Genomic DNA, 16,876 nt, shown 5'->3' with positions numbered 1-16,876 from the left:
GTGATACCTTTCTTTTCCGACTAGAATGTAGGCTTTATGAGGTTTGGGAGTGTTTTTTTAAATTCTGTTTTCTGCTTTATTTTTAATACCAGAAATAGTGCTTGGTAAGTATTCAATAAATATTTTATAATTGACTACTCCACACTATAGATCCCTATTAACAGTGTAGTGTTTAATTAATTAATTAATTAATTTTTTAAAGATTTTCTTTATTTATTTGACAAAGAGAGACAGTGAGAGAGGGAACACAAGCAGGGGGAGTGGGAGAGGGAGAAGCAGGCTTTCTGCTGAGCAGGGAGCCTGACGCGGGGCTTGATCCCAGGACCCTGGGATCCTGACCTGAGCTGAAGGCAGACACTTAATGACTGAGCCACCCAGGCGCCCCCCCTTTCTAGTGTTTTAAAAAGAACTTCCACATTCTTTAGCTTATTTAACACACGAAGAAGGATTTAAATAGAACTAGCACTCATAGAAGAACAATTCTGAGTTACCGCTAATGTAGGCATCGTTTCTAAAACAATCTCCAGAGTGTAAACTGTTAGATTTGAGTGAATCCCAGATTGTCTGCAAGGTACTCTCAGTCTCAGTTTTCTTATTTGTAAAATAGATATAATGATGCTTTTTTTTTTTTTTAAAGTAATCTCTCTGCCCAATGTGGGGCTCGAATCTACACCCTGGGATCAAGAGCCACAGACTCCACTGACTGAGCCAGCCAGGAGCCCTCTAATAATGCCTTTCTTAAGGGATTCTAGTTCAAACTAAATTTGACACTATGGGCAGAGGATTTAGGACTACTACCATTAGCCTTGTGATTACAGTAGAGCTCCCTTATCTGCAGGGCTTACTTTCCAAGATCCCCAGTGGATGCTTAAAACTGCAGATAGTACTGAACACGTATATATACTGTGTTTTTTCTATACATGCATACCTATGATAAAGTTTAATTTATAAATTAGGCACAGTAAGAGATTAACAACGATGACAATAAAAACAATTATAACAATGTACTGTAACAAAAGTCATGTGAATGCGGTCTCTCAAAATATCTTGTACTGTATTCACCCTTCTTGATACAGATGCTTACGTGATAAAATGTCTGCATGATGAGATGAAGTAAGGTGACTGATGTAGGCATTGTGATGTAGCATTAGGCTACTACTGACCCGACAGTACTGGACCGTGGTTGAACATGGGTAACTGAAACCGTGGAGAGTATGGATAAGGTGGTGGTGGGGCGGGGGGTGGTGGATACTGTTCTGTTAATTATATGGCAGTCAATTCATGAAGCAGCCCATAGAATGTACCACTCATAACTGCTTCCTGTCTCCTGGAGCACAGTAGACAAGGATTAATTTTTCTTTTCGTTTATTTAGCAAATATTAATTCAGTACTAATACCTGCCAAGCAGTGTTTAATACTTGGAAATACTGGGATGTACAGAAGAAACTGTCTATCCTCATGGAACTTACAGTTTAGCAGAGGAATCAGACATTACCCTATTAATTATAGTTGTGAAAAAGACTACATAGAAGAAGTACAGGTTGCTATATGCATGGATAGAGCAACAGCAATAGTGATGGTAATAGAAGTAGCGAACATTTATGTAGCTCTTGTTATAAGCCAGTCACCGTTGTAAGATCTTTCTATGTTAACTCATGTAATCCTCATTACACTCCTGCGGTAGGTACTGTTATCCCACTTTACGCTTGAGGAAACTGAGGACGGACTGGCTACATTGTAACTGCCACAGCCATATTGCTAATAAATGGCAGAACTAGGATTTATTTATTTACTTATTTTCAAAGTATGTATGTGTGTATTTATTAGAGAGTGCACAAGCAGGGGAGGGGCAGAGGGAGAGGTTGAAAGAGAATCCCAAGCAGGTTCCGTATCCAGTGCAGAATGTGACGGGGGGCTCAGTCTCACAACCTTGAGATCATGACCTGATTCAAAACCCAGAGTCCGACACTTAACTGACTGACTGAGCCACCTGGGCACCTGGGCAAAGCTAGGATTTAAACCTGGCCTCAAGAGGTCATATTCTTCAGTATTTTATAGTACTGGGGACCTAACCTGAGGAAGGGCAGTTGGGGAGACTTCTTGAGGAAGAGATACTTGAACTGAAATCGGAGAGTAAAAAAAAGTTGAAAGTTGAAGTAAGGGAAAGCATGAAAAAGTGCTGGGTAGGGTAGAACATGACTTGTTAGAGGAACAGAGAGGGGTCCAGAGAGCCACAGATGGAAAGAAGAATGAGGGAAGAGATCCGGTGAGAGGCAGGCGAGGCCATGGTGAGGATTCAGGATTGGGCCTGTCTTTGAGGCATAGGAGTTACAAACTTACTTGAAATGGGAATGGCATGATGCGTCCTGTGCTTCAGCGACACAGAGGCTACTGGGAGGACATTCTTTCAGATGGATGAAGACAGTGCCCACCACTTTCCCAGGACTTCTCCCAGTTCCCTCCCCCTTCCTCACGTGATTTGGTTCCCAGACCTTGGTGCACACCGTCATTGGAACTGTATAGAGAACTTGGGAATTGTTTGGATTGTATTTAATAGTCATTTCCCCCCAAGGTTCAAGCACTGTCTTCCTGTTGGCCCTGACAATCATAGCCGGCACCCAGGCTCTGACGCCCACTCACTACCTCACCAAGCCGGATGTTGAGAGACTGAAAGCCTCGCTGGACCGCCCTTTCACAAGTTTGGAATCCGCTTTCTACTCCATCGTGGGACTCAGCAGCCTTGGTGCCCAGGTGCCAGATGTAAAGGTAAGGCTACTTTTGTCTGGGCCTCATCCCTTAACTGTGTTCCTTGTGTGTACTTCAGAACTCTTGCTCCTTTGAGGATGACCAAGGCTAATCCAATATAATAAATACTTACTTCAATCTGACAGATTTTTTTTCTTTTAATGCCTAATGTATGTTTAGGACCATGCCAGGTGTTTTAGTAGAATATAAAGAAGAGCAAGTCTTAGAAACTTTACTTTTTATTTTACCCTTAAATTTTGCCTCTAGAAACTATTGCTGTAGTTCTGAGTGAGACTGTACAGTACCACATGTACTTGTTAAGTGCCCTGTATGTGTGACAAATAAAGGAGTTTAAGATGGGGGCATTCATTTTTATTAAACACTGCCAGTCACCACATCAGGCAGTTTTGATATACTTTTTGGACCTTTGATGAGGAAAATGCATCACAACTAAAACTTCCTGGATTTAGGAAAAGGTTCAGTCTTTTCTTCTTCTTCTTTTTTTTTTTTTTCTAGCGATTTTATCTATTTATTTGAGAAAGAAAGAGAGTGTGAGTGCACAAAAGCAGGGAGGAGGGGCAGAGGGAGAGGGATGATGTGGGGCTCGAACCCAGGACCGTGGGGTCATGACCTGAGCTGAAGGCAGACGCTTAACCGACTGAGCCACCCAGGCCCCCGGGAGAATGTTCAGTCTTAAGTGAATTTACATTTTATTTTATTTATTTTAAAGATTTTATTTATTTATTTGACAGAGAGAGACACAATGAGAGAGGGAACGCAAGCAGGGGGAGTGGGAGAGGGAGAAGCAGGCTTCCCACAGAGCAGGGAGCCCAATGCAGGGCTCGATCCCAGGACCCTGGAATCGTGACCTGAGCCGAAGGCAGACGCTTAATAACTGAACCACCCGGGCGCCCCGTGAATTTACATTTTATTCATTACAGTAGCATGGACAGCTAGGGGGCAAAGAGGTTAAGACCAGGTTTCTCATATAAGCCTTGTGTATTAGTTTTCTTTTTTTAAAGATTTATTTATTCATTTTAGAGAAAGAGAACTCAAGTGGGGGAAGGGGCAGAGGGAGAGAATCTCAAGTAGACTCCCACTAAGCGCAGAGCCTGTCGCATGGCTCAGTCTCACGACCCTGAGATCATGACCTGAGCCAAAAGCAGGAGTTGGCCACTTAACTGACTGAGCCACCCAGGTGCCCCTGTGTATTAGTTTTCTATGGCTGCATAACAAATGACCACACATTTAGTTATTTAAAATAGCACTCATTTATTAGCTGATAGTTCTGTGGTCAGAAGTCCAGGCAGGCTTGGCAGGGCTCTCTAGTTAGTGTCTCAGAAGGTCAAAATGATGGTGTTGGCCAGGCTGGGCTCTTTTCTGCCAGTTCTGGGGAAGAATCTGCTCAGTCTCTCCTCCAGATGGTTAACAGAATGCATGCAGTTCCCTGTGGTTGTAAGTCTGAGATCTCCATTTTCTTGTGGGCTATCAGCCAAAGGCTGCTCTCTGTTCCTCAAGGCCACCCACATTTTTTCTTATGTTGTCCCCTCCCCATTTAAATCAGTAATGACATGTTAAGTTCTTACTCTTCAAATCTCTGACCTCTTCTGCTACCAGCCGGAGAACTCTGCTTTTAAAGATCCTTTTCATCTACAACAGTTTCCGTCTCCCCCTCCCCCAGTACCTTTTATTTGTAGAACAAGCCAGATCACTTATCCTGGAGAAGTTTCCACATTTTGCCTTTGATTAATAGCATCCTCATGCTGTTTGTTTGTGTTTTTTTTTTTTTTTTTAAGGTTTTTTAAGAGAGAGAGAGAAAGAGCATCAGCTGGGGGGAGGGGCAGAGGGCAGGGAGAAGCAGACTCCCTGCTGAACAGGGAGCCCAATGTGGGGCTCATCCCAGGACCCTGGGATCATGACCTGAGCCGAAGACAGACACTTAGCCAACTGAGCCACCCAGGCGCCCCCTCATGCTGTTTTTGAACATAGTTCTTATCTTTTTTTTTTTTTTTAAGATTTTATTTATTTATTTGACAGAGAGAAACACAGCGAGAGAGGGAACACAAGCAGGGGCAATGGGAGAGAGAAGCAGGCTTCCCGTGGAGCAGGGAGCCCGATGTGGGGCTCGATCCCAGGACCCTGGGGTCATGACCTGAGCCGAAGGCAGACGCTTAACAACTGAGCCATCCAGGCACCCTACTTTCTATATTTTTTATTCATATAAGTGGATAGTTAGCTCTTGAGGCTTAATTATATTCAGGTTAGTTTTCTTGGCAGAAATATTTCATAGGTGGTGCTATGTACTTCCTGTCATTGGTGCATAATACCTGGTTGTTTCACTTTTAGTTATGATAAAGTTGGATCATTGGATTTGGGTATTGTCAGATTAACCTATCTCTTGTAAACAGTATGTAGTAGGGTCTTGTTTTTTTGTTGTTGTTGTTGTTTTAATCCAGTCTGACAATCTCTGTCTTTTAGTTGGGGAGTTTAGTCAATTTATATTTAATGTAACTATACTGTTGGGTTTAAGTTTACCATCTTGTTATTTGTTTTTTACTAGTCTAGCTATTTTTTTTCCTCCTTCTTTCCTGTCTCAGATTAAATAAATTTTGATTATTCCATTTGATCTCTTCTGCTGGTTTTTTAGCTCTACTTTTTTTTTTTTAGTAGTTGCTCTAGAGATTATAATATGCATTTGAACTTACCACAGTCTACTTTGAATTATTATTTTGCTATGTCACGAATAATGAAAGAACCTTATAACAACATATTTCTATTTAAACTCCCATCATTTGTACTATCATTTTCATACTTTTTACTTTAAGTATCACAGCCTTATACTGTCTGTTGTCCAGTGTCTCAACTTCGTATAGTTATTTATGGCAGGAGGGTAAGTTCAATACCTATAATTCTGCCATGGCCAGAACTGGTAGTCCCAGTTAATGTTTTGCAATCCATGGCAGTTGTTATTCTTTTTTTTTTTCTTTTTCTTTTCTGAAGTATAGTTGACATGTAATAACAGTTGTTATTCTTTTTGATGCTCAGAATGTCTTTGTGTGTTTTTTGTTCGATTTTATGTGATCCACCAGTCTGAGAGTTTCTGATGTCTTAGGCTTATTTTTACATTTCCTGCTCCAGACTAGAATCAGTAATCACAATTGATTTATTGAATGCCTTATATATGCTGGGTACAGTGGATATATTATCTTGAGTTAATTGTCTTAATTCTAAGTGGTCAGAAATATTATCCTGTAATAGAGAAGGAAATGGAAGTTCAGAGGGGTTAAGTAATTTGGCCGATGTCTGCCAGCCATCATCTTTTTTTTTTTTAAGATTTTATTTATTTATTTATTTGAGAGAGAGAGAGAAACAGCATGAGAGGGGAGAGGGCCAAAGGGAGAAGCAGGCTCCCTGCTGTTGCGGGACTTGATCCCAGGACTCCAGGATCATGACCTGAGCCCAAGGCAGTCGCTTAACCAACTGAGCCACCCAGGCGCCCCTGCCAGCCATCATCTTAATACTATATGGCAGAACTGTTGACAAACTATGGCCCCCAGAGTCAAATCCAGCTTGAAGCCTGTTTTTTGTAAATAAAGTTTTATTGGAACACAGCCACACCCACTCATTTATATATTGACTGTGACTGCTTTTGCACTTTAGCAATAGAGTTGAGTAGTTACTAAAGAGACTATCTGGCCCAAAAAGCCTAAAATATTTACTCTGTGGTCCTTTGCAAAAAATTTGCTAATCCCTGCTGTATGAGGTCCACACTTACTCAGGTTTCTTCCTGACAGCTGTCTCTTGTTTCTGCCTAGTATTTCCTTCCTATGCATGACTGTATTAAGGAAACAGACTTTTCCTTGTGATTACCCTGTTATAAATCCTGTAGGTGAATCCTCCTGAGTAAAATTAGTTTCTCTCCAAAGAAAGAGTACAGGCATCAGCGCTCGTTAGCCCAAGTTTTTTTTGTTTTTGTTTTTTTTTTAAGATTTTATTTATTTATTGGGGAGAGAGAGTGTATAGCGAGTGAGCTAGCGAGAGAGGGAGAGAGAGAGCACGAGTGGGGGGGAGGGTCAGAGGGAGAGGGAGAAGCAGACTCCCTGCTTAGCGGGGAGCCTGATATGGGGCTCGATCCCAGGCCCATGGAATCATGACCTGAGCAGAAGGCAGAGGCTTAACCGACTGAACCACCCAGGTGCCCGTTGCCCAAGTTTTTGATTCTGGTTCCACCTCTCTATAAAAGGGGAGTTATGATGCCTTCCTCACTGGATCATTGTAAAGATAAAGTGAAATCATATTATGCCAAGTAAGTGATTGGTCCACAAAACGCCCTTCAAGTGGTAGTTATTATTATTATCATCATCAATATTTAAAAAGTTTTGCTTCTATTTATAATCTATTCAGGTGAGTTCAGACAATGCCTGGTGCAGATACTGCAATGTACAGAAGGCTGCAGTGTCTATAGAGGGGGGACGGCTGGGGACAAGAGAGAGCAAACTGGGAGACACAGAGTGGAGCAGTCTTGACTCGTAGAGGTTTTGTATTGTGAGGTATAGGAGATAAAATTGGAATATTAGGTTAAGGTTGAATTTTGGTGGATTTGAATGCAGGAGAGTGGTTTCTACTGGTCATTTTCAAACTTCTGTGGAACTGTAGGATTCAGTCTAGGGGGGATCATGGAGGAGTGAGCCGCTCTCACGTTAGCTAAAGCAGTGCCTTTTTCTCTGTCTCATGATTGAGAGTTCCACATGGATTTAGGTTGAACACATACTCCTAGAGGTGTTCCCTGCTGATGTACTGAGTTTGAAGGGATGTTGGTCAGGGCTGAAGATACAGACTGAAGCTATCCAGACAGCTGCAGTGCAGTGTGATTGGGGGTAATTGCATGGTTGGGCCAGCTATGGCTTTATGTTTATAAAACAGACTCTAAAGTCAGACTGCTTGGTTTCAAGATCTTGACTTCAGAACTATACAACCGAGTGACCTGTGCAGCTTACTGAACCTTTCAGAATCTGTTTTCTCATCTGTAAGATAGAGATAATAATAATAATAATAGCTTGCAGGTGATGTATGTTAGGGAAGTTAGCATGGTGCTGGCATGTAGTGAGTATGTACTAAATATTAGCTCTTAGCTCTATTATATAGTAGTGGGGTTAATGTACATTGATTGATATTTTTTCTCCACTGTCATCCCTATTGTTTGATGTCTAATACACACAGGTTGTTGAACAAATAATGTTGAATGAATTGTAAACGTTAGCTTATTAGAAATGGAAGCTCTCAAATGTGCCTGTTGATCAGAAAATAAATGGGTTAATCACATACTTCACTCTTTGAGTCGCTTACGGAGGGTGCTGTGGTGATTGTGTAATGTGTGCGTTATAAGCAGTGGAAGGAAGGGAGTTGAATGCAAGTTTCAGGCTATTGAATTGCCTTATTGGTTGTCACACTAAATAAATCCATTGAGGACAGTCTCCATTACTGCTACTTCCATGTGGTGATGCGTGTCCTGCTCCATTATTGTTGCTTTCAGCGGAGCAGAGAGAACTCCTTTGGTCCTGCTAGATGCATTGAACTGGTTGCTCTCAGAGATAGATCCTTAGGGGAGATTTTGGTTATTTTGTCACAAGGGATTTTAGCAGCAAAACCAAGAGGAATGGGGCTTACTAAGAAGTTGAGAATAGAAAGCAGTTCTAGGAACAGCAGAGTGTGGAATGAGAGTTGATTTTAGGTGTTACGGAGAGTGAACATCTTTCATTTTAATAGTCAGGTACTGTACATGTATTTTTTTTTAATATTTTATTTATTTGACAGAGAGAGACACAGCGAGAGAGGGAACATAAGCAGGGGGAGTGGGAGAGGGAGAAGCAGGCTTCCCGCCGAGCAGGGAGCCCAATGCGGGGCTTGATCCCAGGACCCTGGGATCATGACCTGAGCCAAAGGCAGACGCTTAACGACTGAGCCACCCAGGCGCCCCTGTACATGTGTATTTAAAAACCATAAGCACCTGAGAATGATGATTTTATAGATATTATTGCTTAGCTTTCTATAAGATTTAAGAACAATGGTGGGAGTTTTGTATTCATTATACTGAAAATATGAAGTAAATAGGATATATACTATGGCAAAAATTGTGATGTAGTATTCGAGTGACTGAAATCAGTGAACATTAGGCCGTGTATACAGGTTGTCAATCATACACTTTCCCTATCTGTAAAAGGGGATGGTGATAACTATCTTACAGGGTTGTTATGGGGATTAAATGAGATGATAAAGTATAAAGTGCTTAGCTCAGTGTCTGGTACATGGTGAGCACTTATGAAGGTCAATATATTTGTACTGTTCAACAAGTACTGAGTGCTTGCTGAAGGCCAGGTACTCAGCTGATTGCTGGGGAGAGCAGACAGTCAGACATTCCTTCAGGCAGTAATTTACTTACGCAGCGTCTGCTATGTGCCAGGCATTATGCTAAGTGCAGAGAAGACAAGAGCTCATTATCTAGTGAAAGACAGGGACCATGATAGCGAGACCAGGTGCTGAGTGCAAAGGGACTCCTAGTGTGTGGAAGGTCCCAGACACAGGTAGTGTGAGAGTCCAGTAGAGGGAGCAGCTTGCTCACCCTGTCTGCTGGGAAAGCTTACTATAAGCCCCGACCTTGTACAGGGGACTGGCTGCTGCACAATTTAGTCGTTCAGCAGATACTTAGTAAGTTTCTGCTATGTGCTAGGCGCTGGGGATTCAGTGTTGAACAGTGAGAGAGAGCGAGCCTCTGCCCTCTTGGAATGTATACTCTAATAGTGGAGATAGGCATTGGTCATATAATCAAGTAGATATATGAATATTTGTAACAATGGTAAGTTTTATGAAGGTGAGATATATGGTGTTATAAATAGGGGACTTTGACTTGGTCAGGGAAGGCTTTTCCGAGGAAATCTCTGAGCTTAAATCTCACTCTGTAGCCCCCTAAATTACAGCTCCTTGAGCGCAGGGACTTTGTTCATTTTATTTGTTGTGCATCTCCAGTGCCTAGAGTAGCACCTGGCATGTGGTAGGCACTCCGTAGCTGTTTACTAAGTGAAGGAAGGGATGATTGATCTGAATTCTGCAGGGAAAGGAGGAGTTAACTGGGAGACTAGGGAGGGAAGGAACTTCAGGCAGGGGGAATGGCAGGGGCAAGGGTCCTGTGCAGGCAAGGAGTAGGTTACATTTGAGAGACTGAGAGGAGGCCACATGTGGAGCTCCAGATAATGGGAGAGAGAGGAGTGGAGCCCGAGGGGAAGGTAGTGGCTAAGTCTCAGTGCCTCGGTAGCCACAGGAAAATGTTTGCTTTTTCTCTAAAGAGCAGTTGATTTTAAGCAGCAAGTATCAGGATCCATTTTCATTTTGGAAAGGTTTCTCTCCTGTTCTGTAGAGGACAGACTTTGGCAGGGGAATATGGGGCAGGACTGAATGCAGAAAGGGTGCAAAAGGTAACACCCAGACTTCCAACTTCTGCTGCACAGGTGGATGGTTGGGCCATTCTGTAAGACGGGAACACGGAAAGAGAATTAGGTTTGTGTGGGCAAGACCATGAATTTGGTCTTAAACATGTTGAGCTTGAAGTGCCTTTGAGTCATATAAGTGGCCATTGAGAGAAGTCTGGGCTGGGGGTACAAATCTGAGACTGTCTGCATAGAGGTTCTGGATGAAGCTGTGGGCATGAATGAGATTGCCTAGGGAGAGAGAAGATGGATGAGAAGTGGGCCAAGGAGTTGAAAAACTCCACTGTTGAATGATCAGGTAGAAGAGGATGAAACTAAGGAGCAGCTGAGAGTAGGAGAAGAGCCAGGAGAGTGCAGGGGAATCCTCGAAGGGAAGGGAGGGAATATTTCAGAATGAGGAAGTGATCAGTTCTGTCCAGTGTTGTGGGAGGGAGTACTGGGAAGTATGCTTTGGCTTTTCCAATTGGAGATTTGCTGGTAGAAAGAGAAAGAAGGTAGCAGATGGGGGGGTGGGAGTAGGTAGAAGGATCAAGGAAAGTTTATTTTAAAAGAAGTCTTGAAGGGATGCCTGGGTAGCTCAATCAGTTGAGTGTCTGCCTTCAGCTCCGGTCATGATCCCAGGGTCCTGAGATTGAGTCCCATGTCAGGCTCCCTGCTCAGCCAGGGGCCTGCTTCTCCCTCTGCCTGCTGCTCCCCCTGCTGTTCTCTCTTTCTCACTCTCTTTCTTTCTGTCAAATAAATAAATAAAAGTCTTAAAAAAAAAAAAAGAAGTCTTGAGTTTTGTTAATATGTCAGGAGTTACCAGTTGAGAGGGAGAAGTTGAACTGACAAGGTGGATGGGCTTCCAGATGGAGAGAAGAGCCTGTACTAAGCCTGGAGGCTTAAAGGTGCTTGTTGGGTGTTGGGGGCAGTGGGTGGGTTGTCCAGGGCAGCTGGAGCAGAGGCGTGGGGGGAAGTGTGGTAAGACGTGCATAAGAAAAAGGTGGGCCTGGTTACAAAGTGTGGTAAGACGTGCATAAGAAAAAGGTGGGCCTGGTGCGGGGGCTCTCGCCTGGGTATGCCTCCATAGCACGACAAGGCAACAAAAGTCTGGTGAGATTACAGAGCGTGGTGTGAGAGGGGTTAAGAGTAGTTGGGAGACGTTAATGGATGAAATAAGGGAGAGGTAAGGGCAGATGAGAGAGATTTAGCTGTCTTTTGGCTCCTGATTCTGTTCGGGGAACTGTAGGGAAGAATGGGTTGAGAAAAGCACTGATGTTCTTCGCTCAGGAGGATGTATAGATAATTGGAGTATTAATAGAGGGCTCAGAAAGTTGGAGAGGAGCAGATAGGGAATGGACATTTAGGGGGTGATTTGCAGGCTTCAGTTGGGAAGATGAGTCTGGAATAAGGACAGCTGAAGTCAGAGTTAGAAACTGCTGGAAGTAGCCAGCTGAGGCCTCAGCAGTGGGTGGGCTTACTGAGTGTCCAGGGTGTGTCTCCCGGGTTCTTCTCTTCTGTTGCTGCTGTTAAAACCAAGTTGACACTGGGAGCTTTGAGGCCACTGACTGCTCGTACTGTTTACCTTGATTTGTCTGGGCAAAGAATTAGAATTGGCACGTTGCTGGTTTTCTTCCAGGACAAATCAGAGGTTGTACAGCTCAGACTGTGGAGCTAGGCTGCCTGGGTTTGAATTCTAGCTCCTCCATTAAGAGCTGAGTGACCTTGGATAAGTAACTTTGCCTCTCTGATGCCTCAGTTTTCTTGTCTGTAAACGTAAGATAATAGGCGAACCTAATGCATAGTGAGAAATGCACATCAAGCACTTAGAACAGCGTTGACACATTATGGCAGCAATGACCATAATCCTTGTTTAGGGGTCTTGGATGCTGTTGTTCTATTGTTAAAGCACCAGATGGCGACAAAGCACGTGTCTTAAGCTTACCTACAGTCTGCTGAAGGATTCCTTAACTAGATTATTCTCTTCAGATCCCTGATTTGTGCAGGGTGAAGTATTTCTTTCTTTGGTTTCTTTCGAACTTCTGGTTGAAACTCATTTGTTTTGAGACTGCCATTTAAATTTTATTCATAAAATTAAAAAATAGATTTTTGGTTAAAGTAGCACATGCACACAGTAAAACATCAGATAATACAGCACAGCTGTTGGTGGAAAGCAGCAACCTGTTATGTGGCCCCCCTTGCCCTACACTCTGTCCTACTCCTCAGAAGCACCCACCAGTAACTATTTTATTGCCATTTAATTATGAATAGGTGACTTTTATGTTACCTCAATCAAAATATTTAGTGATAGAACTATTAAATAATATTTCTTGGAGTTTGATACAATAAGAATAGTGTGGATTTTATAATGTGCCTGCTTTGTGGCAGGCCCTGTGATTGGGGTTCATCCAAAGTCTTTGCTCTTACGTAACTGGTCATGGAGGGAGGTAGTTAGTACCGTATGGTAAGTGCTTTGGGGGAGCACTCGGGGGGGGAGGGCACCTGGCCTAACTTGGGATGAATGTCAGTGAAGGTTTTTTGGAAGAGGTGACACCTGAGCAGAGATGAAGATAGGATCTGGTTTGGCAGACAGGAGGGGCAAAGGACAGGTGCTCCCAGCGGCAGGAATAGCAGGGTCACATACATACCAAGGCGAGATCATAGTGTCTTTGGGTCGCCAGAGCACGATGGAGGGTAAGATTTGGGAGTTGGAGGTGGTGTGGTGATGAAGCTGGCCCTGAAAGTGAATGTCAGTCATGAGGGCATTTTATGCTGTTTCAGAAACTTGGACTCTTGTTCTGAGGATAGTAAGGAACTACTCAAGGGTTCTGATACGTGGTTGCATTTGTATTTTGTAAAGATCACCTTGAGCAGTCAGTATGCAGAATGGACTACATGGCTTGAGACCAGTTAGGAGATGATAACAATCTAGGTGAGAAATGGCAAGTGCCTCAAATAAGGCAATGAGAGAAACCAGAGGATGGGGATTGGGTTTGAAAAACGAGAAGGGAGATAAGTTCACTAGTCCTGTAGGGTAAGGGAGAAGTCAAGAGCGATTCCCAGGTTTCTGCTTCCGGTAGCTGGGTCGGTGGTGGTGCCTATACCGGAGCTAGAAAGTCCAGGTGCAGAAACAGAAGGTTTCAAGCTCATTTTAGATGTGCTGAACCTGACTTAGCTTTGGAGACATCTAAGTGGAGACCCCAGTACAGTTAGAATCAGAGGAGACACTTAGCTTTGTCACCTTTACCAGGTAACTTACTACTCCAAGCCTCAGTTTCTTTTTCTGTTAAATGGGAATGATAGTATCTACCACAGGGTCCTTATGTGTTCATTAAGAGGAAGAGCATCATAAACAGCACAGGTTATGGCCAGAGCAGGTGGTCAGTGGAAGCGGTTTCTTTCCTTTTTTTCTAAGGTTCAGAAGGACTAAAGTACTTGAGGTTTGTTGCTCTTGGCATGAACTCAGCAATTTTGTGTAACACAGTGTCCTAAGGAAAATACCTGCTTAAAACGTGAAATCTTGTATAGCTCATACTTTAAGCCATCATAGATTGCTTAGAATTTTGTCATCAAAAAGCATGTACACTTTCCCAGTCTCTGTGTATATCACCACTTATCACTGACTTTCCACCCCTATTTAGAAAGCGTGCACCTTCATTAAGTCAAACCTTGATCCGGCCAATGTGGACTCCCTTTTCTATGCAGCCCAGTCCAGCCAGGCCCTCTCAGGGTGCGAGGTGAGTCTAACTTCTACATTTATATTTACTTTTGAACTATAAAGTGTTTTTTTTTTTAAAGAGGGAGGGTTGTGTCAGATTAATTTTTTTTTTTTAACAATGAGAATCCATTAGTGTGGGTGGAAATTCCATTCTTATGATTTTGTTTTTCTTAAGAAAATGGAGTTTATTTTTAGCCCCCGAGTTTTCACTTTTTGTGGCTTTTAAATAACTTTTTCCTATAGTTGCCTCTCTTCTGGGAAGCCTTGATTTTTCTTTCCATCTCCCTTTAACGTTTTAAAAATGTTCAAAGTAAAGGAAGAATGCCCCTCATACCAGATTTCTGGAAATCCATTTTATTGAACATAGGGGAGCCATAGAAGCAGACACATGACTTGCCAGAATCTTTTCAAAAGCGTTGTGCTGCATTCTTACAGACACTGAATTCTGGTGTCTGAGGAGCTGAGGGGCAACGATGGTGTGCCGCTGGGTGGTGTGACTTTGGCGGTTACTCTGCATGTTGTTGGTCACCCACTGCCAGCACCTGTTCTGAAACTCTGTGTCTGCCAATCCTTTCTTAGATCTCTGTTACAAATGAGACCAAAGATCTGCTCCTGGCAGCTGTCAGCGAAGACTCATCCGTAACCCAGATCTACCACGCCGTGGCTGCCCTCAGTGGCTTTGGCCTTCCCTTGGCTTCCCAAGAAGCACTCGGTGCCCTTACCGCTCGCCTCAGCAAGGAGGAGACTGTGTTAGCGTAAGTCATCGTGTCGAGCGCTTCTCCGGCTTCTTCGGTGGCAGAGACTGTCCTGAAGAGGGTTCATCCACTGGTTCAGCGAATCTTTTCTGGGCACCTGCTATGTGCTGTGTGCTCTTCCAGGCGCTGCAGACGCAGTATTGAACCGAGGCAGGCAAGGTCCCTGTCCTGATGGGCTCACTTGGACACCGTGGTCCTCACGACACTGAGTCCGAACATAAACACACTGCCCCATAAAGACAGAATTGCTTTTGAGGTGAGAGGCTGCAGCAAGGGTTAGGAGATAACCGAGGGAAAGTGAGGCCAGCAAGCCGCGTGCATCTTTTGTTGAGCATTGGCCAGGGCCCAGTGAGCTGTTGGCAGTGGGGGCTCTGCCCTGGAGGAGGGCTTACGGGATCCCTTGAAGTTGTGAGAGACAGCATCTGGTGGGAGAAGTGCATGCTCAGAGGGGAGAGCATTCTAGCAATCAGACTGTACTACTCTGCAAAAGGCTTAGGGGAAGGAGAAGCACCTTACAGGAAAGGAACTCTGAGCAATTTTCCTCTTTGTTATAAATTTAAATGTTGTAATTGACTTGAGGACGTTGACTAAACTTTAAAGTGATAGTATATGTAGTTTTTTTTTCTGTAACACTGAAACTCCTCATTTAAAATGGTATATATATTTTTTGTTTTGTTTGTGTCCCCCCATTCAGTTGCAACCCCTGAAAGAGGGTAGAGCGCCTGGCCTCCTGTTAATTGTTTAGCAATAGGTTGGTGACACCAATTCCCTGTTGCAGAATAGTTCAGTTTCCTAGAGTTTTTTTGGGGGGGGTGGGGGTGTTGTTTTGTTTTGGCTAAGTAAGATCAAAATGTTTCTAAACTGGAAGCTTTGTTAAGGGCAGGGCTCATAGTCAGTTGCATTCTCTCTGTCACTTACACCCTGCTCATTGTCACATGGTCAGTCATCGGTGACTTTGGGGCTATCTTTCCTGGGGCTGATGTTTTATATACACTTTGCCTAGTCAAGTACTGCTGTCCTTCGGTTTTAGATCACGTTATTTTGATCTCCTCTCATAATCTCTTGGGGGGGATCTCCAAGGATCCCCAGTGAGATCCCTAGTCTCCATTGTCAGTGCCTCAATCTGATGCCACCTTCTACAACAGAATCTTTCCATTTCCCTCCAAGCAAAAAAAAAAAAAAAAGTCTCCTTCCTCAAAATCCCAGAACAGGAAAAAGTGCAAAGGAAGTATATCCGTATCCATTTTGGAGTTAGACTTGGGTTTGAACACCAGCCTTATTCCTTCCTTGCTGTGTGACTTTGGGTTAGTCACTAACCTCCCCGAGCCTCATCTATAAAAGGAGACCAATAATCCTTACATCACAGAACAAATGTCAGGATTAAATGAGATAATGCATGAGAAGAATCTAACGCAGTGTCTGGGTCTTAGTGGGCATGCAACAAAAGCTCCTCCTCCTCTAGAGCACTTCCTTCCTAGGTCCCTTTCTTAGGAAGCTGGTTACTTCCTTGGTTGTACTATAGTCGTTTCTATATTAGATTGTAAGCCTCTTTATTTGTGGTGCTCACACAGTGTGATGCATGGTAGGTGCCCCACAAAGAGTAAATAAAGGCTGAAACTATACTTTGATGTTTCTATTCTCTTGAAGAAAACTTGCCAGTAGAAAGAGCACATGCTTGGGATCGGAAAGAACTGTGTTCAAATCCAGACCCTTCTACTTAATACGTCTGCGACCACGAGCAGGCTATGTAATCCCTCTATACCTCAGTGTATTCATGTGTAAAACGGGTACAGTGATATTTGTCTCATAGGATTATTGTGAAGGTCAAACTAGCAGGATGCCTTGTATAACATTACTACCAACTTGTCCTTGCCCTGTTTAAGGAAATCTGATATAAATTAGGACTTCTAAATGGGCCTTCTACATTTAAGTGGATTTATTCTAGGATATGAATGTTCATAAACTTGTCTAGAATGGAGAAAAAAATTTCTAGGTTTGAATGAACCATCTGAAAAGATGCCATTGTGGTCCCTCATAACCCAATTTCTTTAAAGCGTCTGCTGTATGTTAGCAAGACAAGATCGGCTTTCTTAGTGTTTGAATAAAGTACTCCAGAGGGAAAGAAATTGCCAACTGGAGAGTAAGTAATTAAAGCCAGTGACAAAACTTTTCAAAAGCTAAGTGGATTAATTTCATTC

At 43.2% G+C, this 16,876-nt stretch overlaps 1 protein-coding gene across 2 annotated transcripts in view; it reads left to right on the top strand.

The window, feature by feature from the left end:
- Window positions 1-16,876, top strand: part of RPN2 (ribophorin II) — a 59,903-nt gene that overhangs the window by 2,652 nt on the left and 40,375 nt on the right. For both annotated transcript variants that reach the window (XM_032419308.1, XM_032419307.1), the window contains exons 2-4: window positions 2,573-2,766; window positions 13,847-13,942; window positions 14,503-14,678. In XM_032419308.1, coding sequence (XP_032275199.1) covers window positions 2,573-2,766; window positions 13,847-13,942; window positions 14,503-14,678 — 466 coding nt within the window. The remainder of the gene's footprint in view (window positions 1-2,572; window positions 2,767-13,846; window positions 13,943-14,502; window positions 14,679-16,876) is intronic.

The sequence above is a fragment of the Phoca vitulina genome, unplaced genomic scaffold, assembly GCF_004348235.1.
Source record: "Phoca vitulina isolate PV1807 unplaced genomic scaffold, GSC_HSeal_1.0 scaffold22, whole genome shotgun sequence".
Classification (NCBI taxonomy): domain Eukaryota; kingdom Metazoa; phylum Chordata; class Mammalia; order Carnivora; family Phocidae; genus Phoca; species Phoca vitulina.
Note: the sequence above shows the minus strand (reverse complement) of the source record. Positions and strands in the feature narration are given on the sequence as shown.